General features: G+C 34.1%; 3 protein-coding genes across 4 annotated transcripts; 1 reads left to right on the plus strand and 2 right to left on the minus strand.

The window, feature by feature from the left end:
- Positions 1-1,042: 1,042 nt before the first annotated feature.
- On the minus strand, positions 1,043-4,105 carry LOC102585062 (protein LIGHT-DEPENDENT SHORT HYPOCOTYLS 4-like). 2 transcript variants are annotated; one of them, XM_006352676.2, is made up of 3 exons: positions 3,479-4,105; positions 2,898-3,195; positions 1,043-1,248 (listed from the first exon to the last, which is right to left on the minus strand). In XM_006352676.2, the coding sequence occupies exons 1-3, from the start codon at positions 3,773-3,775 to the stop codon at positions 1,220-1,222; spliced, it is 624 nt and encodes a 207-aa protein (XP_006352738.2). In that variant the 5' UTR covers positions 3,776-4,105; the 3' UTR covers positions 1,043-1,219. The 2 variants fall into 2 exon arrangements, with proteins under 2 accessions (XP_006352738.2, XP_015166537.1); XM_015311051.1 differs by lacking the exon at positions 1,043-1,248 and adding an exon at positions 1,280-1,642.
- Positions 4,106-9,189: 5,084 nt separating this feature from the next.
- Positions 9,190-22,549, plus strand: LOC102585394 (structural maintenance of chromosomes protein 1). Its single transcript, XM_006352677.2, has 18 exons — positions 9,190-9,884; positions 11,133-11,369; positions 12,007-12,240; positions 12,966-13,204; positions 14,685-14,951; positions 15,102-15,372; positions 16,416-16,540; positions 16,673-16,782; positions 16,878-16,985; positions 17,056-17,195; positions 18,346-18,435; positions 18,508-18,716; positions 19,054-19,223; positions 20,020-20,129; positions 20,301-20,680; positions 21,471-21,722; positions 21,955-22,182; positions 22,286-22,549. The coding sequence occupies exons 1-18, from the start codon at positions 9,447-9,449 to the stop codon at positions 22,332-22,334; spliced, it is 3,657 nt and encodes a 1,218-aa protein (XP_006352739.1). The 5' UTR covers positions 9,190-9,446; the 3' UTR covers positions 22,335-22,549.
- A 92-nt stretch (positions 22,550-22,641) lies between these two features.
- Positions 22,642-23,462, minus strand: LOC102585732 (uncharacterized). Its single transcript, XM_006352678.2, has 2 exons — positions 23,169-23,462; positions 22,642-23,085 (listed from the first exon to the last, which is right to left on the minus strand). The coding sequence occupies exons 1-2, from the start codon at positions 23,300-23,302 to the stop codon at positions 22,761-22,763; spliced, it is 459 nt and encodes a 152-aa protein (XP_006352740.1). The 5' UTR covers positions 23,303-23,462; the 3' UTR covers positions 22,642-22,760.
- Between the last annotated feature and the right edge of the window lie 255 nt (positions 23,463-23,717).

The following is a 23,717-nucleotide window of genomic DNA, read 5'->3' on the forward strand; positions in this document are numbered from 1 at the left end:
TGCCACGTCAGCTCTTAGGGTGGTATTTAATCAGTTCAGAATTGTTAACAATTTAAACGCCTAAAGTAAATTTTGCTGTCAAGTTTATATTATTATTTTTTATGTATTTTCTCTAATTTAAATGAAGAAGTGATAATGATTTATACAGCTAACCTCGTTTTGGTTGAAACTAAGGTGTAATAACTATATATTCTGTATATTAATAGCTCTCACCTGCTTTTCAACAGAACCGAAACTAAAGTTTCAAACTTTATATGAGTTTCAAGTTTAAACTAATGATTTTCATAACTAGGTTCTGAATATAATATTAACGCATGCATATTTAATAAAAAATTTTAAACATAAATAATGGTATTGGGTTCAGCCAACTCATACTTGTACCATTGTACTTTTAGCTTCGCCCCTATTTCTCAACCAAAAGATCCCTAAATATAGTTTTTTATTCGTTTCAATTTATTTATTTGATTTTAACTTGGTATGAAGTTTAAAAAAGAAAATTTATCTGATTTAATGCCTTGAGATTCAAAACTTTTATTTACTTTCTCAAACTTCATACTAAATCAAAATCATACAAATAAATTGAAATGGAAAAATAGTGTTAGAGACCCTCTTTTCTTCCTGTAGAAACAGTTGCAAAAATTTATAGTAAATGCGAGCTTTGATTTTCTGTCCCCTACTTCAGAAGAGTACACTACTATATATATATATTTATTTATTTATTTGTGGTTTTGAATTTATGTGTATTCTCTCTCTCTCCAATGTATTTCATAGACCTTTCTTAAGGATTCAAGTAATTGATACATTAATTTCATGAATAATTAAGCAGTTGCACTTAATTGATTTACTTCCCTTTTTTTTTAAGCTCATTTAAAAAGAATGTTTTTCCCCCTTTTTAGAAATATTTTAATTCTAACTTTCCAAATGACAAGCTTAAGATTACTAAATTGAAGGATATTTTGATATATTTGACATATCTTTAATTTAAGATTATGAGATTTAAAAGTCTTCATTATTTTCTTATAATTAGTATCAAGTCAAAATATGTCAAACAAATTAAAATTGAGGGAGTTTGAAATAAAGTATATATATAGAACAAAGTAAAAAGGCCAATATAGCACCGCACAAGTTTAATTTATTAAAATTTCTGATTTCGTCACTATTTGAACCTCAAATTAATCCCCATGGTTTTGCGCGGCCTGAAGGTAAAGCTGCTGAATAGTCATAACTCAAATGGTAATACACCTTTACCTTTTAGAGGGAAAAATAAAAACAAAAACAAATGATAGTGAGCTAAATATATGTAAAATATACTGAGAAAAAAAAATTAAGAGTAAATTATATAGGTATTATGGAGTACTCATTTAAAATTATGATCATGACTATAGTAATAGTAACTCTTATCAAATAATTAATATATGGATATCTTTACAAGTCAAGTAACTCATTGATATTTCTAACATCTTCAATCTCAAACAAGTTGGAATCAACTAAATTTTTCTTATTTGAACAAAGAATATTTAACTATTCTAGCTTCATTCCTTTGTTTTATTCTCTCTATAATTATATCATGCTAAAATATAGTCTGATCTGGTCCATTAGCTTGTGGTCGTTAGCCTTTGTCACATATAATGAGCAGTTTTTGCTTCAAGAAAACAAAGACCATACACTACATCAAAAATGATCTTTAGCGATAATTAATTAACAACAATAGTTCAATTGTCACTAAATATGTATGTATTTTTAGCGGCAATTAACGCTCTTTGTGTATGTCCCTAAAGTCTTGTGCGACATTGAATCTAATGCCACTTAATTTATGCAGATAAAGACTTTAACACTTTTTATAATGTGTCTATTTATTGCCGCTAAAAGTTATTTTTGTGATAGTTATATGCCAACTTTCACTTCAATCCGAGTAATTAGAGACAGTTCAATCAAACATACTAGGATCTTGCTTTATAGATGTGACCCTGATTTTTCTTTATTGTCCAGCTTAAGTTGTCTGGACTTCTCAAAATTGTTATTGTATTTGTATTGGATTTTTCAAAATACACTATTTTGGAGTATATGACAAAAACTAATCGATATTTTTAAAGAATTTGAGCAACATATATAGGTATAATCTAAGATTAGCTAGAAAAAATAAAAGTAAAAAAGGAGATAAATACAGTATTTTTTTCAAGTGTAACATCATAATGTTGTGTAGCAATTTCATTAACGTTCTTAGTAAGAAGCATGAACAGGTTTAGTATAAGAGCATGCAACAATTGGAAAGTACATTAAAGCTGTAAAAGTTGGAAAGCGGAAGAGCAAAAGAATGTATATTATGAGGTCTTAGATTCAAATTTCATTGGAAACAAAAACATTAAGCAATTACTTTTCATTTGCCTAAATCTCGAAAGAGATATTCGGCATGCATTAGTATTGATAATAGATAACATATATTCATAAAATTAATCGCGCACAAATTAATCCAAACACCCTGAGTATAAATTATTATTAGCAGGAATCTTACATTGTGTTCATGGTTCCAAACTTCCGGGACATTTGCTACATAGGAATAAGGGATAATATATAATTACGGGATAAAAAGTTATTTATTGGGATATTAGTTAGTAATGAAATTATTTAAATCATCATTATCTGGTGAAGTATCTCAATTAATATAATATAGAATAACTTTATCTATCCCAATAGGCCAATACCCATACAAACAACCCCTTAAAAAATTAAACCATCAAATTTTAGCATTTGAATCTTCTTTTAACTTTTTTGGCATATTTATTGTCTGTAAATGACTTGACACTTTTGTATCTCATGAATGGCAAAAGTTGATACCAAAATCTATTCGATTGAAGCAAAAATGGTAAAGAAAACAATAATTCAACGTTCAGGTTCACCTGATAGTGGTGGCGATGACAGTGGCAGTTGTTGTTGCGGTGGTGGTGGAGGAGGAGGGCGTTTCCGTTTTTTCTTCTTCTCGTAACTAACTCCCCTCGCTTTGGACTGCAAATCACGAACCTCGCGAAGATAAAGCCTAACAGCACGAGCACCAAAAGGGTTCGTCTCCGGCTTCCCTCCATTTTCTTCATAAGCCGCTCTAAGTCGTCCTACCAGTGCGTCAAGGCTCCCCCAAGCTTGCTTTAGCGGACACGGACACGGTGCTGGCGGATTCGGATGCCCATAAAACGGACACATCTGAATCACAAACGGCTGAAAAAGTTATATATTACTCCCTAAACATCACAATTGAATATTTAAAAGCTTTTAGTCAAACAGTATCACATAAATTGAGGAGTTGAGAGATATATATATAGTACCAAATGTAAGATCGATGTTTATGAGTTTCTTCAGTAACAATAGATTAATATACAATTTTAAATTGAGTTCAATTCAAATATTTTTAGTTATTTTAATACATATACAAAATTTAAGCAAGAAGTTACTGAATTCTGGAGAGAATATAATCGGATAATCCTACCGGAGTATGAACTTTAGTCTTGCCGAATTGATCAAGGTAACGAAGGAATTCAAGGACGTGAGCACCACTGCATCTAGAGAGCGTGAGTGGAGGCCTGTGGTTTCTCAGGTACTGACCGAACGTGTTCCAATCCCGCCGCTTCTGATTTTCATATCTGCTACTTGAGCTAGCTGGTGCCGCCGGTGCAGCAGCAGATGAAGAAGAAGAAGTTATCTCGATGTTGTTAACTGTTTCGATGTTGATTTTCTCCTGAGGATGATGATTCGAATTCTCAACTAATTCCGTAAAAGAAGCCATAAATACGTCTTTAGGATCGATCTTTATCTTCCTTATTCTAGATCGGTCGCTTTATTGATTTTGTTACTGTTCATCGTCAGAGTAACAAAATTATAAAAAAAAAAGGAAAGTGAAGAAATATTCGTATGTTTGAACAATACTAGAAAAAATTGGAAGAGTACTGGTATAGCTAGTTTTGTTTTTTTCTGAAAATGATCAATAATTGGTACTTTTTCTTTAGCTAAAATTGGGGAAGCAATTTTTTTTTGGTATTAATGGGGTAGAGAAGAGAGAGCAGAGGGGGAAGTGTACTGTTTGTTTAGGGTTTATATGGAAATGAAATGGAAGGGAGTGAAAATATAATGTGATATAAAGGGAGTAGGACATGTTGTTTTCTTCCATTTATGCCAAGTACCAAAATGCCCTTGCTACATGTGAGAAATTAAATAGTACTGTTCTATAATTAATTACTCCCATTCTCTACTAACTACTACTCCTATATATTCATTTATAAATATAAAACTTGATATTTGGTTGACAATTATGGGCATGATGGACTTTTTTGTGTGTTTAATCACCTTAGCTTATTTAATTTTTTTTGGATCTAACTAGTTTAGGTTCCAACAGTTTAAATAAAAAGGGTGTATGTCAAACATTAGATATTATGGTAAGATGTTCTACTGTTAATACAAGTTTTTTGGTCTAAGTTTTGGAATGAAAAGAATTTTAATTAGTAGCATGGAGAGTGTTTTTGTGTTTTAATGAAACTGCATGCGACACAAATTTTATCGAATATCAAATGAAAAAAAGAGAGTTATTTGTATGGATACACTCTTTATTGCCAACTTTCAAACCCACATATTTGATTAAGTAGGTGCTTGGCCATGCGATACTATTTCATGATATGGAATTGTGAGATGAAATCAACGTTTGGACATGCAATTTCACGTTGATTCCATCTAATGATTTCATATCATGAGATGAAATTCCATATTCTCCAAAAATCATGATTTGGAAATTCCATATCATGATTTGAGATTTTTTAAATACAAAAATTGACCCACAAGTTTATATTTTGTTAAAATAACACCACATTTATATCTACTAACCATTTATTTCATATGTAAATAAAATTAATAACCACATCATTACTTTTTAAAATTTATTATTCTCACCAGCATAAAATTTATTATTATTTTAAATTTGGTAAACATGAATGATAAAGTATGAATTGATTTGGTATAAATAAGAACGGAGGAGTAATACTTTTTTGGTTATTCATAATAATAAAAACTTCTCTTTCCGCTACATATGAAAATGTTTAAAGCAATTTATTATGAAAGAGGATAAAATTGGTGATGTATGTTTGATAATCACTACTTCCAATATGTTTGATTTTAGCACAAATTAATGCACTGAAAATGTGTAATTGCACGCAAGTGAAACAAGGCATGAACATTATGATATTGACACACAAGTGAAAATTGTCATAGCTTGTAGTATTACATAATTATTTGCAAGAATACCAAAAGAGTGGTGAAATTTTATGGTCTATGAACATGAAAATATAGTTGCGAATGATATTGACCAACAAATGACTCAAAGTAGCAATGTTGGTTCATCTTCTAGGTCATATGATCGAAAAATGCAAGCTCAACGTGAGAAGATTGATTGTACTATGTGGGAGGATTATATTAAGACTAGTACACTACAATTTATGTTCAATTTTTTTTATTTGATTAAAGTTTGATCAATTAAAGTTAGATGAAACAGTTACTTAAGTGGAGAACAAATAACTTTGTAATAATTTATTATGAGATTTTATAAAAAATTGTTTATTTGGTAAGATTGAATAAACAAATGGGGCTATTTTAATAGTTTTACAACTTATGATATTCTTATGTTTATGAGAAAATATACAACACAAAAATTACATATCGAATGACCAAACGGGTCCTAAGAGTGGAGAAATCTAAAGTATCACACACGGTAGGAGTCCCAAACATTCTGCTCGGAGTCCTTTTAAGTTGGACTAGAAATTTCAGGTTCAAATTTTAGTAATGAAGAATAACTTAGTAGTTAACATTTTTCACATGAGCTTATTAAGCACAAATCCTAGTTAATTGTTTATTAGGTTAGTAAATTTTGAATATTAAATGAATAAATAAAATAAAAATATCAAAAATATATATTATTTTCTCTTCATTTACATCTTAAATAACATGAGAGTCCTTTGAAAATACAGTGAAGTTGTTTGTGAAATTATTTTAATAAAATATAAATTGTTCGAGACCAATAGTTTTTACAAATTGCTTTATTTTCTGTCGTCCATATTAAAGACAAAACCACATGGTTTCTGGTAGTTAATTATTTGAGGGTACAAAAATTAAAAAAATACATATGTTTATCACAGTTTATGTGAAGAAAAAACGTTGGCTTTCCTTTCATAATAAAGTCTAATTAGCTAGAGAGATAGGACGGAGTATATATATATATATATATATATATATAAAATAATAGAATTGGCTAATTAATTATCATATCTGAATTTACGCCGAACGAGCCATGCACTGTTACAACTTACGTACGCACTTCCCATCACCTAATTTTCTCTTATATTCTCTCTTCCTTTTTAGTCATACTTGTTTTCTGCTTCATAAATATATTTAGTGAAATCTCATGACTTTATCGAATTTAAAAATAACAAAGTGTAGATAGTTTAAATATACCCTTAAATTATATTTCAGCTCAAAAGTGTTCTTCCTGTCTATTTATTAGGCCACACTTATCCTTCTCTTTAACGGAAGAGTTATGTTGATGTGTGTATTAAAATGCCACATGGACCTCCACATGTGCCGCCAACACACCCACCTCCACATAGAAGCCCTAATTTCACTCATTTCTTCCCACATTTTATCCTTTCACAAGGCCCAATTTCACCCCTTTCCCTCATTTCATCCATTTCTCCATTAAAAGACCTAAGAAGCTTTTATTTAAAAGAGAAAGGGATGAAACAAGGGAAAGGGATGAAATTGGGATTGGTGAAAGGATGAAATGTGGGGAAAAGGAGCGAAATTAGGGCTTCTATGTGGAGGTGGGTGTGTTGGCGTGTACATGTGGAGGTCCATGTGGCATTTTAATACACACATGGATGCCACATCACTCTTCCGTTAAACAAAAGGGTAAGTGTGGTCCAATAGTTAGATGGGAAGGACACTTTTGAGCCGAAATATAGTTTAAGGGTATATTTAATCTATTTTGAATAGTTTAAGGGTAGTTTTGACCTTTTTCCGATTTTAAAATATTTAATTTTTATATTAGTATTATATGTGTAAGTTAATTGACCAAATTCATATTACATCATACTTAAAGTCTTTTTTATCATTGAAGATTCTTCTATGTCGTTTGATTTATTTGTATTATTATTACCTTAAGCACGTCGCAACTTGCAATGAAATGATTCATTTTTTAGATTAATTAGGTAAATACTCTAATTTATTCGTGATTTGATTAATTTAATTAATTATGTGAGATTATTTCTCATATTTTATAAATTACGTCAATAATAAAGTCAATGTAATTGATCCTACAAGTATTATGTAAGGAGGGTATAGTGTATGCAAATTTTATACTTATCTTGTGAGGATAGAGATATTGTTTCTGAAAAACCTTCAACTCAAATATATCATAACAAAAATAAATCTTAAAATTGCAAATTAAATAAGTTGATAGAGTTTTGTTTTCAATCAAAATTTCTGGATATAAGAAGAACATGAGAATTGAAATATACATTTGCGTCATTATTAGTTCAATAGTTTGGAAATATAAATACTACGTACAAATGGAGTAATTTTTAATGCATTGAAGTAAATGAATCAAAAGACTAGACCCCAGCTATAGCCCTAACTCGTTTATTGGTTTCTAACCACCATTTATAGGTCTGCAATTCATACATGTTGATCATGTGTACACGTATTAATTGATAGTCTAATATCATTTTCTTAAACAATTGTTATGAATAACAAACTTTGAGCTACCATTCGTTGTAAAATTTAAAAATTATCTACAAATATTTACGTGATCATAAATTTTGATTAAAGAATGAAAATCTAATTTCACACATTTTACTTCTACCTATAAAACTTAAATTAAGTAAAATGCACACAATTTCAAGTTCTGAAAAGCATAACTTCAAAAACTCTTAACTTCTAAGGTTTCAATTTAAAAAAACATGCAGGGCCAAAAGAATATTTTGAATTTATATCAGTATATACTCGAGTCAAAAGTTTATTGGAAACAATCTTATTCTCTACTTCGTAAGATATGGATAAAGTTTTCTTACACTTACTCTTCACAAATCCAATTTATAATTTGTAAGATTACATTGAGCATATAATCCGAGGAGGAAAAATCATTAAAAAAAATGTCACACAAATTTAATATACAAACAACGTATCTAGTGAAATCCACTAAGTAAGTGATAATTGAATCACAATAAATAACATATGACCCGAATTATAAGGGTGCGACTAGTACACAAACACTTATAGACAACACTCTACCTCTACTAACCTTCTATCCTACTATCCGATCCCCATTGTTTCCTGTCTACATACATGTTTTCGGTATTATGAAGATGCGCCATGCATGTCCTATCTAATCAACTCTCCCACATACATTTTTGGCCTACCTTTACCCCTATGAGTACCCTCAATAACTTTCTCTCTTACGAATAGTCTGTGTGACAAGCCTCACTTCCACATTTGCTTTATACATCACGTAACACTGAATTTGCACTCCAAATATTCTATCTTGATTATATATACTCAACCTAAAACCTTTGAACTCCTAAGTTTATCTCCAAACCTTCAGTCTATCATTAACTTTGTTCTCATTAATCAGTAACATGTCATCAACACATAAAATACACTATGAAATATCATCCTAAATTGACCGTGTGAACTCATCAATCACCAAGGCAAATGAGGAAAAAGGTAAGATCATTGATGGTGTAGCCCCATGTCAAATGGGAATTACTTTGAGTCTCTTCCCATCGTTCTAATCCGAGTCTTGACTCCATCGTACATGTCATTTATCACCCTAATATAAATCATTAGGACACCTCTAAAGGATAACTCTCGAGACTTTGTTATAGGCCTTTACAAGATCAATGAACATTATATGTAGGTCCATCTTTCTTTCTCTATAATTTTCTATCAATCTTCGTACAAGATGAATGACTTCAACAATCGATTATCCCAACATGAATCTAAATACTCGTGGTGACTGGCAAGAAGGCAAATGAAATGATCTTTTTTGACCAATTATAGGTAGAAAAAAAAAGGGTCATATATATAGTAATTAAAAGAAAAATTGTGTAGTAAATTAGTTACCATTTTTTAACTTTTAATAAATGGCGTTCGATATTTTCGAGGGAAAACGAAAAGAAGCTTTCTATAATTCGATTTTTCCCTCTCATTCGTCTTTCATACTCTTCCAATATGGGAACCCGACTCCAGCTCCGACTCCGACGCTCCATGAGTTAAGACACATTTTCCGAGAAAAATACCCGCCAAAACAAAAATCCCCTCACTTCAAACCCTAATTTCACTCTCCATCAACTCAATTCAAGTTTCATATTCACCATTTCATCACAAAATTCTCACTGAAGACCTAGGGTTTCGACTCAGCAATGCCGTCACAGGCGTCGCCGGGAAAAATCCACCGGCTGGAACTCGAGAATTTCAAGTCCTACAAAGGATTTCAATCAATTGGCCCATTTTACGACTTTACAGCGATTATAGGGCCAAATGGAGCAGGAAAATCTAACCTAATGGATGCAATCAGCTTCGTCCTTGGAGTTCGTACGGGTCAACTTCGAGGTGCACAGTTGAAGGACTTAATTTATGCTTTTGACGACCGTGAAAAGGAGCAGAGAGGTCGAAGAGCTTTCGTGAGGCTAGTTTATCAGCTTGCTAATGGTACGGAAATTCAGTTTACGCGTGCTATTACGAGTGCTGGTGCTAGTGAGTATCGGATTGATGGGAAAGCTGTTAATTGGGATGAGTATAATGCCAAGTTGAAGTCCCTTGATATTCTGGTTAAAGCGCGGAATTTTCTTGTCTTTCAGGTACGTGGTGGTTAATTGTTTTAAGATTTAACTTCATTGCATTGCCATTATATAGTATGTAAGAACAACGACTATTTCTCGAAAAGAAACAACTACAACTCTCATTCCGAAGCAAGTTGTCGTCATTGACAGTATATTATAGGTCATTTAATTGCCAACTTACCTTGTATAGCAAGTATACAAGTGGAACCCGAAGAAGATGGGTAACTTGCCACATCTAATTTTATACAATCACACTCTGATAGCGTGTACACAGACATCATATAATGTAAATTCTATTACATTGACAGTGTGTCTTGGTTTGCAGCAGAATTAACCATCTTTAAACAGCCAGAGCACCTCTGCACCTCATATATTTTTTTTAGGTTAACTAACTTTGTTGTATTAATCACCAAATGAGTCATTACAAATCCATAGCAAAACTCACACAGCTTGCTATCTTAGGCATTAATAATAACAGGAGTTACAACTCCAAAGCATATCTCAAGCTCACTCATTATTTAAAGGATTGAAGTCCAATTCTAATTCCAGGTGAGGCTCACACCCCTGATGCATATGTATCCTTTGCAACAGCTTTCCAGTGTCTTCTCTTCTTCACAAATATCCTTGTGTTCTTTCAATCCAGATGGAATGAATCACTTCACAGCGTATACCAGTCTGAATATCTTCGCGCGTTATGATTTTCCTTTTGCATTTTGAATGGACCATTGCAGTCCTCTGCACCTCATAACATGTGTTCACATTGGTTAGGATAAATAGAGACGATTAAATGAATGATGGTGTAATAAATGGTGTAAAAGAATCATGAACTATCTTTATGGATTGAAAAAAAGTGAACTATCTTTCATCCATTGTAATTGTAGTTCAAAACACATTCCTATCTAATCATAATAAAGCGCAAAGTGTCACTAAAGACAGTATTAAGAATGGCTTGTATTAGCTGAAAGAAGAGGCAAGTTGTTATTGTTGCCATCAAATGAAGGTATCTGGCTAATCTGAGTTGCTCTATAGGTCACTGCAAAAATTGATTGCCATCACGTGAATGAGTTGCTAATTGTATTCCTTTGACGTTCTGTAACTGTGGTACACTTATAAGCTGGCAAATGAATATAAGTAGAAAAAGGAAAGTTCAGAGTATGACATTTAACTACCTATGTTATTATTCTGGAGTTAGTAAACTGAAATAGCAGTTACTTCCTTCTGCATGTGTTAATGGATGCCTCTTTTACCTATGGAGAATTGATGCAGGGTGACGTTGAGTCTATTGCATCTAAAAATCCAAAAGAACTCTCTGCACTCCTTGAGCAAATATCTGGATCTGAAGAGTTCAAGAGACGCTATGATGAATTGGAAGAAGAAAAAGCAAGAGCTGAAGAAAAGAAGGCACTTGCTTACCAGAAAAAGAAAACTGTAACTATGGAGCGAAAACAGAAAAAGGAACAGAAAGAAGAAGCTGAGAAGCATCTTCGTTTACAAGATCAACTGGTATGAGTTCAGTACATCTGTTTTTGAGTGCAGCGTCTTGTTTATGATTTTAATGCAAGATTCACCTGCTTTTATATTTTAAAGCATTATTCATGTTTATAGTCATGTGCTGAAGTGTTGTTTTTGTCTATATCCTTGAATTTCTATTTTTTCAGCTGTCTGCGTGAGTATTGTGCTTCTCATTCTTTGTTCTTAAATAAGTATAAGAACTCTTTTTTTATTTTTTTCAATAATTGTCTTTCTATTTTTTTTTTTGGAAATTGGTAACTTAATTGTCTTTTGGATTTATCAAGTTATCATTTCATATGTGCTTCTTCAGTCACAACATTTTTATCCACACTTGATTGCCTAAATTTTATAACAAGGAGTTTCATACATCTTTGATTTCCTCTTATCTAAAATACGTGCCTCTGTCTGTATTCATTATATGTATATATAAATGCAAGGGTATATATATCAAGATTTTTTTTTTTCCTGGCATGTAGTGGATGATGTTTTTTCTTGTTAGTTGCTATTAGTGGAAGGAGAAAATATTTTGTAAAAAACAGTTGTTTGCTTGGTTTAACTTGTTTCTATTATTCCTTTATGGCTACTCCTCTTGTGAGTCCCCATCATTCGTCATCTGTCTTTATTGCAGAAATCTTTGAAGCAAGAATATTTTCTTTGGCAATTATTCAACATAGAAAAGGATATTGCTAAGACAAACGAGGAACTTGATGCCGAAGAAGCAAGAGTCAAAGAAATTGTGGAGAAACTTGGGGAATATGAAAGTGAATCTAGCAGAAAGAAGAAAGAACTAAGCGGATACATGAGAGAGATTGCATTGCGCGAGAGGAAGATTGCAGATAGAAAAAACAAACTTGACAAGAATGTAATTTTATTCTCAAATTCATTAGTCTTTCACATTTGTTTTATGAGTGATGTTAATGCTATTTTCTGTTTGCCTATGAAGTGAAGCTTTGACTCACAGTTTCAAATTTTGGTGCATGATGCTCGGAGTAACATTATTTCTTTTGAACCACATTTTGTGCTATTCCAATCTGAGATAAAATCTTCAGCAATTGTTCTAAAGGTTTAGATAACTGAAAAGCTGACTGGACAAAACCGAATAACCTGTTTCAAGATGAGCTATTGCAGGATAGCACTTTTTGCCTGGTATTCCATATTGCTGGTTCGCTGAATTTTGTGCATGAAATTTGTTACTGTTGGCTCGAAGAGATTTCTCTGACTGAATGCTTAGAAGCTTAATGAGTTAAACTTCTTGGGCGAATGCTATTGATTGCTTTCCTAAAATTACTTGTTTATTCTGATAGTTACAATGTTCTATCGAAGGCGTGCGAATGTATTTGTATTTTTTTAATTTCTATTATTAAGCTTGATGATGTGCCACATTAATCAACTCAGTCAGTTTATGTGGCGTCACACAAGAATTTCACCTTTTTTGCCATAGAAAAACAAAATCTCGGTTGTCATTAAATAGATATACTCTTGTGTCCTTGTTGCTCTGTCATCACTAGAGTTGTGAACTGCACTTATTTTTTATTCACTACACCATTTATAATGTGCTCACTCAAGGATTCATTTATCTTTTCACAGCAACCTGATCTTGTAAAGTTAAAGGAAGAAATATCGCGGATTACTTCAAAAATCAAAAGTACAAGTAAAGAGCTTGATAAGAAGAGAGATGAAAAAAGAAGACATACAGATGAGGTGAAGAAGCTTCAAAATGACTTGAAGGACATTACAAAGCAGCTGGATGAGTTGCGTCAAAGAAGTCGAGATGCAGGGGGGAAACTTCAATTAGCTGACAGTCAATTGGAGACATATCACCAAATGTGAGTTCTTTTATGGTTGAGAAACTCTTTTACATGAAGGAATATGAGTGCTTGTGTAATCTCTTTAACGTTTTACTGCTGCTTTATTTGTTAATAAAATAAATGTCTTTGGATGATAATTGACGATCTAGGCAGGAATCATTAATTTTTCCGGTAGTTAATTTTAGTTGGAGACTTAGGTTTGTGTTTATAGTCAGGGTTGGTGGGGGTTCAAAGTGCTAAGACCATAAGTATTGAAAGAAGTTCTGAATCTGAGGGAACACCTATACTTTAATATGTTGGGACCCCATTTTATTATTAAAAATAATATAATTATTGATAAAGGGAAGCGTCTCCTATGTCGTGTCAAATCCGCATCGAAAAAAATAAATTTGTCCTCTCCTATAAAGAAAACCAACCCCCCCGCCATAAAATCTTATCTAATACCTAATGATTAACTAATTTAACAATCTAAACTCTAGTAATAAGGAATAAATTTTCTATTTCAACACGGAACAAAGGGGACATTACATTTCTCTGAAGGCAAGACATTTAAACTTTTGCGCACCTAAGGTTATGGGCTTATGGTCAATTAAGTTGGAGGAGAACCATGATGTTTCAGCCTTTCAGGTTCAAATCCCAGCTGAAGCAAGCCTTGGCAGGTAGAGTTACCTGATATTTCTGCAGGAGGGGGGTAGAAGGTACCCAGGAACAGTCGAGGTATATGCAAGCTGGCCCGGACGCCATAGTCATTGATTTTTTTGAAACTTTTGCTAGTTTCCGTTGGTTATGTGTTTGTGCCTCTGACCTCAAAATAATATACACAAAATGTTTTGTGTAACAAAACATTTTGTGTTGCTCAGCCCATGACTTGGATGTATCTTATTTGCTTATTACTTGAAGCAAGAACTTCTAAATTGCAAATGTACCACATTTTGTTATCATGGTACAGACCTTCTTTGGTTCTGATTTGATGTAAGCTCCTATGATGCTCTCTACCATGTTCTTCTAAACCTTAATCTTTAATACTACATGGAATTTTAGATTATTTTTTTTGTGATGGTGGTGTCCGGGCCAGCTTGAATGGCCTTGATTATTTCACTGGGTACCTGCTACCTCCCAAGAGCACGGGTACCTGGTCACACTTCCTTCCAAGGTTCAGGCAGATGGAAAAAATCACCAGTGTTTTTATGTATGCTCTATTTCTGCCCTGCCCTTGTGCCCATATTGGGGAGGTGGGAAAAGCTGCTTCCTTGTGCTGCAGAAGCTCATGTTTTTATTACCCATCGCAATGTCGTTAGATGGACTGTCATGGGATCAAAAATTGCTTTTTACATTGTCATCTTCTCTCTCAGGTTGCCTAGACAGAGGAGAAAGGTGAAAGCATGGAAATGTTTGCATTGACACATGATCTGCTTTTTCTATATTCTTTTTGAAATAAATGTCTAGAGATCAAGTGCTAGTTTTCATTTGATGAAGCTTCGTGGATTTGGTTTTACAGTAAAGAAGAGGCTGGCATGAAAACTGCGAAACTAAGAGATGAGAAAGAGGTCTTGGATAGGCAGCAGCGTGTTGATATTGATGCTCAGAAGAATCTGGAAGAAAATCTTCAGCAGCTTGAAAATCGGAAGCATGAGCTTGAGTCTCAGGAGAAACAGATGCAAACAAGATTGAAGAAAATTCTTGATGCAGTTAAGAAGCATGATGAAGAACTGAAACGGGTGAAAGAAGAACAGCGTGAAATGAAAAATAAACTTCGACGCTCCAGGTTGGTCAGATTGAGCTATGATGCATGCTACTGAATACCATGACATATTTCCTTGTTTAATGGGCTCTGGTTATATGGAAGTTCAAGTAACTGCATTTGCATTTACTTGTTGTTTGTGTAACTAACTAGAAATATCTGTTCTTTTGACAGAGAAAAACATGACAATCTGCGCAAACGACTTGATGAAGTAGAGGACCAACTACGTGAGTTGAAGGCTGAGAGACATGAAAATGAGAGAGATGCCAGATTGTCTCAAGCAGTTGAAACGCTGAAGCGTCTGTTTCCCGGTGTTCATGGTCGAATGACAGATCTCTGCAGGCCAACACATAAGAAGTATAACCTTGCTGTAACAGTTGCAATGGGCAGATATATGGATGCAGTAGTAGTTGAGGATGACCAAACAGGAAAAGAATGCATCAAGGTGCGAAAGCAACTATGTCATAGTAATGATACTTCTAATATCAAGTAGTTAAGCGGTGCTAGTCTGGTTTCTCTTGCCACGGTTAATTAGGATTACCTGTTTATATTTCTCAACTTCTATCTTGGTTTGATAACTTGTGATACTGCAACTTGGTGATGTTGACCTAGAAAGAAATTTCTTCTAAAAGTGCCTTCTGTTTTCAGGGACCGCTCCTTCCTTATTCACTTCATTGTTTTCCTTCTTTTTATTTGTTAATTGAAGCATTTTAACTTTATGTAAATATATTAATGTATTTTATATAGATGTCGCTGTGCTTGCTTTAGAGGTTCATTTTGGAGTGGGATAGGTCTTATCATTTTTGTCTTTGATGTTATACTCCTTTAAAATATCTACCTTTCTCCTTCATAGAGACTGCAATTAACATGCTACCTCTCTGGAAAAAAGCAAATGCTGTAAGTCATATGATTCTCCACATGTTTGCTTTGTAGCCACGAGATGCTATCTATGCTTAAGTTTGTGGTAATAATGTACACGTCCTAAAATGCTATGTAACTTTTACCCTACATATCAATTTTGGGTATGTCACTTAACGTTATCAATTTCTGCTGTCTTATACCCAATCAAATGACAATGAAGTGGATTCTTAAGCTGTATATCCCTCTGCCACTCCTAATATAATGCTGGTCGCAGTGGTCCTGTTTTCAGATTTATGTTATCTATACTACTATGAACTTCATCACATTTGTCTATTTCCTTGGGGTGGATTATGCTTCTATAAGTGAACTGTACCTCTATCTGTTTTAATCAGTGTAGTATAAGAAAGAACAATGGTATTTGAAGTGATGTTATATGGGATAGGTTTTAGGATGTGATATTCCCTTAAAATGCTTTTGTCTACAACTGGACTAGGGAGCATTTCTCTGACCCTGAGACAGTGCGCTTGATTCATTGCCCATAGATTGAGATTCTCCTTTTGATGTGTTTATTGCCCCTATATTTTTCCATTGTGTTAATTGTGCCCCTACGTTCTTTTTTATGTGTAGTATTTGAAAGAGCAAAGACTTCCTCCTCAGACATTTATACCTCTTCAGTCGGTCCGTATAAAGCCAGTATTTGAGCGGCTGCGCACATTGGGTGGGACTGCAATGCTGGTTTTTGATGTCATACAGTATCCTGTGCTGTTATATTAATTATTGTACCTAATATGTTGATTATTCATATTCCTCAACCATACACCTGTCTATGATGATGGGAAATTCTTATCAGAAACTCTGAGGTTTTATGCTTAACAGTAACACAGATTTGATCAAGCATTGGAGAAGGCTATATTATTTGCTGTTCAGAATACCATTGTTTGCAATGACTTAAAAGAAGCTAAGTATCTTAGCTGGGATGGTGAGAGACTTAAAGGTAACACAGCGCTTTTCACTGATGAACAACAAAAAGTACTTCCCTTCTTACTATACAAGTTAATCTTGGTTTAACAACACCCATATTGCTTGTAGTTGTGACTCTTGATGGTATTTTGTTAACAAAATCTGGTACAATGACTGGTGGTACTAGTGGTGGAATGGAAGCACGCTCTCACAAATGGGATGACAAAAAAATTGACGGTCAGTTGAGTTTGTTATCCATGTGTCTGGTTGGTTGCATAGTCCTGATTCCTTTTTCCCCGGTTTGTAGGGCTTAAGAAGAAAAAAGAAGGTCTTGAGTCAGAGTTGGAGGAGCTTGGATCAATAAGGGAGATGCAGCTTAAGGAGTCTGAAGCATCTGGCAGAATCAGTGGACTTGAGAAAAAGATTCACTATGCTGAGATTGAAAAGGTTTTTGACTATCTTTTCTTAAAGTTTTGTGAGCAGCCTTCGTTTTGCATCCCTCCTATTAGTCATTTGAGATTCTTACATTGTCATCAATTTTCGGTTTAAGATGCCCTTGTAGCTTCTTATATAGCAACTTTCTTCCTGATAAAGTTTGATGTAGTGAAGGGGGAATATGTTTATTGTATCTCTAAACTTTGTAGTTTGCTGAGGTTTTTGTGTTTTTTCTTGGGTCCAACTCCATCTTTATTGCCTTTGTTCCAATTTCTAGAACACTATTTTGAGATGTCTCAAATACTTGACATGTTTTGCTGATAAAAAAGTACTCAGACACATTATAGAAATAATATGGTTTATATAACTCAATTCTTTCAAGAAATAAAATTTATTTAACAGTTTAAATCCAAATTTTGCTCTAACGTTTCAATTACTCTAATATTTTCTGCTGCTTTTGCTGTTAATACACAAGTCAAGTGGACTGTGAAACTCTGTCTAATCAATTCATGTCAGCATTAAACAGACTGAAGTAAGCTATTAGTGAGGACCGCCAATAGTATAGCTTGTTTTGTTTCTTTGTGGGGAGTAACTAGTTTATATATATAAATAAGGATAAACAATTGCTTAATAATCAATTCCTATGATCACAGACCTTAGGATTTTGTTCTTAGGGCCACCTGAGCACCATATCCTCATGTTGATTGGTTCTTTCAGTCTCAATCTAGTTGCTCATCAAGTTGATGGCACTTTGGAATTGAAAAGGTGTTAAAGTTTTACTTTTATACTCGACTGATTTATTGCTGCAACTTATTTGTTGATGGACAATTTCTGAAGAAGGAACTCTGTCTGTACTCTTCACTTCTTCTTTGATACATTATGGTAAAGAAGATGACATACTCACATTTATTTATACTTCCAAATGTTCAAATTCTTTGAAAAATAAACTTTATTTACACTTTGGATCTACTTCTGTTTACAACATTTTTGGAGAGTCTGAGCAACATAGTGGCTCAACACTCGTGGTGTCTTTTGCCCTAGCTTTTCACTTCTTTCATAGCTTATTAATTCTGTATCCCTGTTAATATACTGTTGCTTATTGGCCTTTTCATTTGTCTATGTTCTGCATCTTGTAATGCTGTTAGCTTGACTTGTCTTGCAGAAAAGTATTGCAGACAAACTTCAAAATTTGGAACGCGAAAAGGGGAGTATTGAAAATGAAATTGGACATATCCAGCCTGAACTTGAGCAGGTGTTTATACTTCCTATCTTAGTTTCTTTGGTTTTCATTTTGTAACATGGCTCTTACTAGGAGTTTTTGCAGTTGAACAGAAAAATTGATGCAAGGGCACAAGAGATCTTATCACGAGAGAAAAGGATCAATGACATTGTTGACAGAATCTACAAAAAGTTCAGTGAATCCGTTGGGGTGAGAAATATTAGGGAGTATGAAGAAAATCAGCTCAAAGCTGTTCAGGAAATGTCTGAAGAAAGGCTCAATTTACATAATCAACAATCGAAGCTTAAGTCACAGTATGTTTCCTCTCTGATTAATGTTGTCGGTTCCTTATAACCATTAGAATAAATTCAAAGATAAATAGACACCGACCTCGACCTGATCATCTGACATTTTGATACTGTTTCTCATAATCATATTTCTCTGCCCTTAAGCCAAACAAGCGTCCATCTTTTAAAAAAAAAATTGAACTTGCTTTTCATTGAGTATTTTGCTGTCCGCATCAATTGTTTGAGCTATAAAGCTAATAATAATATTGAAAGCTCGTTACGGTTTTAAAAGTTGCATTGTTAATTTTCGGCCTAGTTATGGGCTTATGGCACATGCCACTTTCTTAATTCAAGCATGTTTCAGGTTGGAATATGAGCAGAAGCGGGACATGGATTCACGAATTGTAAAACTGGAATCAACCCTTAATAACTTAAAAGAGAAATTAAAGGAGGTTGAGACCAAGGAGGCGGATCTGAAGTCGTCCATGGAGAAAGCTACAAAGGAGATAGACGATTACAAGGAAGAAGTATTAGGTATGCTTTAGGTTTCACTTTTTTGTAGACCCCTTTCACTAGCTTTTCAGTCTTGTTGGACTAGATATTTCTGCTTGTACTTCCTTTGTAGAAGTATTACAAAAGATTACTTCTCCAAACTCTGTAAAAGCCTCATCAGATAAAGTGCATATTTTGATAGGGTGAAACTCTACCATGTTCTGCTTCTTTTATGATAAATCAGATCACAGCAACAACTGCCAATTTCTAATTAGTCTAAAACATGGAAAATAGCATTGCATGATACTTCAAACAATTTTTTTTCCTGTTCACATTTTTGAAACATGAGAAGTTGAATTGGAGCTATTGTTTTGGTGTCATGCTTTCTTCCTTTTGGTGCAAATTGGTATTAGTTGAAGATGCTGAAACCCTGTTACAGTGCACAGAAACTCTGTATAAATAGACAGGGTAAACTTCTCTTCTGCAATTTTTGGATGTTATCACAGCACTTTCTTAGTGCTTTTTTTAAACATTAATAGTTCTTGCCTATTAAAAAAAAGAACTTCTGAGACTTAACGAAAATGCAACTGTGTTCGCATAAATTGGTAAAGAGGGAGTATCACTTCCTGATTTTGGTAATTAACTAGTTATACATTCACTTCCAATTCAATTATATTTCATCTCCTCCTTTGAATATACCTTTTCTGGTCATGTCAGGCAACTGAATGCCCAGTATTAGTCATTCCGTTTCCTATGTTCGCACTATGCAATAGGCAATATGTCCCTTTCTCCCAATATGTTGTACATTAAGAGAATTTTATTCCTTTCTTTTCTGCAGCATGGAGGTCCAAATCAGAAGAGTGTGAAAAGCAGCTGCAGGAGTGGCAGAAAAAGATTTCTGCTGAAACAACTAGCATTAGCAAACATAACCGTCAAATTAAATCAAAGGTTTTTCTGATCAATGATAATTTCTTGGAGAAGTTCTTTCTTATACTAGTCATGGCTTCTGAGAAGCCACTCATTTTTGCCAATTGCATTCATATATGTTGAAAAGGAGTAGGCAAGTGCTTTCCTCTTAAAAATACGAGTATATGAGTGCTTTTGTTCTTTGTTTTACAGGAGGCACAGATTGAACAACTGAATTCAAAAAAGCAGGAAATATTGGAGAAATGCGAACTGGAGCAAATAGAACTGCCCACTATCTCTGATCCAATGGATATTGGAGAGTCTACACCTGGCCCTGTTTTCGATTTCAGTAAACTGAATAGAATGTATCAGCAGATTACGAAACCCGCTGAAAGGGAGAAACGTGAGGTGGATTTTACTCAGAAAATTGCTTCCTTGATGTCAGAGATAGAAAGAACAGCTCCAAATCTGAAGGCCCTTGATCAATACAAAGATCTACTGAAAAAAGAGGAAGATGTTAATAAAGAATTTGAAGTGGCCAAAAATGAGGAGAAGAAAGTTACTGATGAATTTAATAGAGTTAAAGGGGCCAGGTATTATTAATCTCAAATGCTGAAATTCACATGTATCTCTATATAATTTCACCATGATATTCCTGAACGTCAGAGTATAAATCAAGTGAAGTGGTTACTCTACTTGTTGGAGATGAGGTTACAGTAGTATGCTGTCAGGAGAGCATTACCCTATAGAATTGTTTGATCTATGTATGCTTGCTTATTTACGGTTGTTCAATCCCTGCTTCAATTAATGTTTTTATAAATGGGGTTTTTAAAATTTTCTGGAAAGGGAATTCTGCTTTTGATAAGTCTTTGAGATCCATGTGATTGAGATCACGTTTATTGATCTTCTATTAAAACCAATCTCTAATTCATCTATCCTTATATTATCCTTTGCAAGGATGAAGGATCTACAGGAAAAGACACATGAGGCACCAAAAAAAATAAAAGAAAGAACTAGAAAAATCTACGTATTGCTGAAGCATATATGTATTTTTTTATTTCAATTTTTTTGTTGAAGTGTGTTCTTTCTTGCACTCTTTGTGGCCATATTCTTGATTATTTGATATGTGCATGAGACAATATACTCCTATTTGTAGGTCCCTTCTCTTTTTCCCGTCTTTGGTGTGGTCTTTAGGGATATTTGTTGCCTTTGATTAGATGTAGAATGGTGGGATAGTCCTTTTATATTCTAATCCTGTAGAAAAAATAGCAAAAGTTGACTACCATATCTGTTATCGTATTTTGTTGATCTGAAGTCTGTATGTTCCCTACTTGTGGGATTAAACAATATGTTGTTGGTGAAGTCTGCATGTTCTGCTTGCAGGTGTGAGTTGTTTATGAAAGCTTTCAATCACATATCTGGCAAAATCGACAAGATATACAAGCAACTCACAAAGAGCAATACACATCCTCTCGGTGGGACAGCATATCTTAACTTGGATAATGAAGATGAGCCATTTTTACATGGTATCAAGTATACCGCTATGCCCCCAACAAAACGATTTCGGGATATGGAACAGCTTTCAGGAGGAGAGAAGACGGTTGCAGCACTTGCATTGCTTTTTGCTATCCACAGGTAATCTATGTGGCTACTCGCGAACTCATTGTGCCAGCAGGAAGTAGGGAAATACTTGTTTTAGTCTCAGAAATTACTATGTTCATTTGGCACAGTTTACATCCACTTGATATGCAAATATCAGCTAGCGTGAGCGCATTGTAGATATTGTCCTAGTGATAATACTTATCTTATTTCCTTCCAATTTGAACTTGTGCAAAAAATGTTTCACACTTTTTTGTGTGATTTTCAGTTTTAGACCTTCTCCATTCTTCATACTGGATGAAGTTGATGCTGCATTGGATAATCTGAATGTTGCCAAAGTTGCTGGATTCATTCGATCAAAGTCGTGTGGAGGTGCTAGGCTTACTCAGGATCCTGAAGAAGGATGTGGCTTCCAAAGCATTGTTATCTCTCTCAAAGACAGCTTTTATGACAAAGCTGAAGCTTTGGTTGGTGTTTACAGGGATGCCGAGAGAGGGTAAGATTCTGCAGCCTCTCTATCACTCACTTCCCTTGTCTCTTCTTACTTATGATGATAACGTCAACATGCTGTTTCTTTTTTTTCTTTTTTCTTCTTGCAGTTGCTCGAGCACATTGACATTTGATCTGACCAAGTACAGGGAATCGTGAAAGTCCAACCTCTTGTTCGTAGTTCACCGATGTTTAGATATTTGGTGGTGGTTAATATAACAGTTCAAATGTAGTGTAGATTGGTATATAAGTGATCTTTAACATTATATACATACATACATGTTCCCAGTCGTTTGAAGTTTCACAACGCTGTTGCTACACGCCAATAGAGTGGCTAGTATCTGAATGTATTTTAGTACTTATGATTTGAAGAACTACTTCTTTGCTTTGAAATCTTCCTAACCACCCGTCACTTAGAGCGCATGAAACGAATTATGTTACATGAAAGGATGATTTAGTCTGAGAATCGTCAAGCATGATAATGTTATAATAGCACCCGAACATAAGTAGAACTAATGTTCAAAAATGTGCCTTACAGCTTAATACCAAACTGGAAAAGCTAAGTAACAATCAACAAGAAGGTAATTAGTTGCAGGCTTCATTAGCTTGAGATAACTGTTGAGCCAAAAGAGAAGCAGATTTTTCAGAAACCAAAGCTTGAATGAGCATGGTCTTTACTTCCCAAGCACTGTAGGGATAATTGTGTCTGGCATATGAATTCAACAATGCAGCTGTTGATTGCTTCACTAATCTGGCAAATACATTATCCCCATCGTCGTTTCTTCCAGCAGCTTCTAGCAGTGTTAGATCATACCTGTATCGCTCGTAGGCCCTGGATCCAAATATTTTAGATACTGTCGATGTCTGTGGTACCATTTTTGGCCATGACTCTCTTCTGCTGCTCCAATACCTATTCACCAATAGCAAAATAACAGGTTTTTATCTACTTTTTAGATTAGTGATAGAGTAGTAGAAAGAAGAAGGGTTTCTTACTGAGGAGTGCATCTTCCTCTGTTTCTGGTGTACACAAATCCAGGTCTAAACTGTTGAGCCGATACATTGAAATCTCCCAAGTAGAAGTAATAAGTAAATAAGAGCACTAGAAGAGCCAAACGATTCTTCAGCATTTTCTTTGGAGCTTTTGCAGTTACCTCAAAACTCTTTAGTGAAGTTATGTATATTTGGATCTGAAGAAAAACACATCCATCTTTTGGTCGTCCTCGAAAGTGGTGCAATTTTGAAGTTGCTTGCTTTTATTGAAGCTATCACTTTCACCGTTTTTAACTTTATTTGCTTTTATGTTACTTATATTACTCATGATGGAACAGGTGTTTGTTTGTAGCTAATGACAGTCCCACGTGGACGTGGAGGATAGCTTACCTTGCACGAATAATTTATCCCTTCCTTTCAATCTTCTTTTTCTTTATATAGGGACCGTTGTCCGTCTCAAATAAATAAATAAATATATATGGACCGTTGTGGGTTATGCTGTAGTGTCAGTTTGAATTCCATTTATAATATACAAACAATCAATTAAACCTA

This window comes from Solanum tuberosum, unplaced genomic scaffold (genome assembly GCF_000226075.1).
Source record: "Solanum tuberosum cultivar DM 1-3 516 R44 unplaced genomic scaffold, SolTub_3.0 scf00150, whole genome shotgun sequence".
Lineage (NCBI taxonomy): Eukaryota > Viridiplantae > Streptophyta > Magnoliopsida > Solanales > Solanaceae > Solanum > Solanum tuberosum.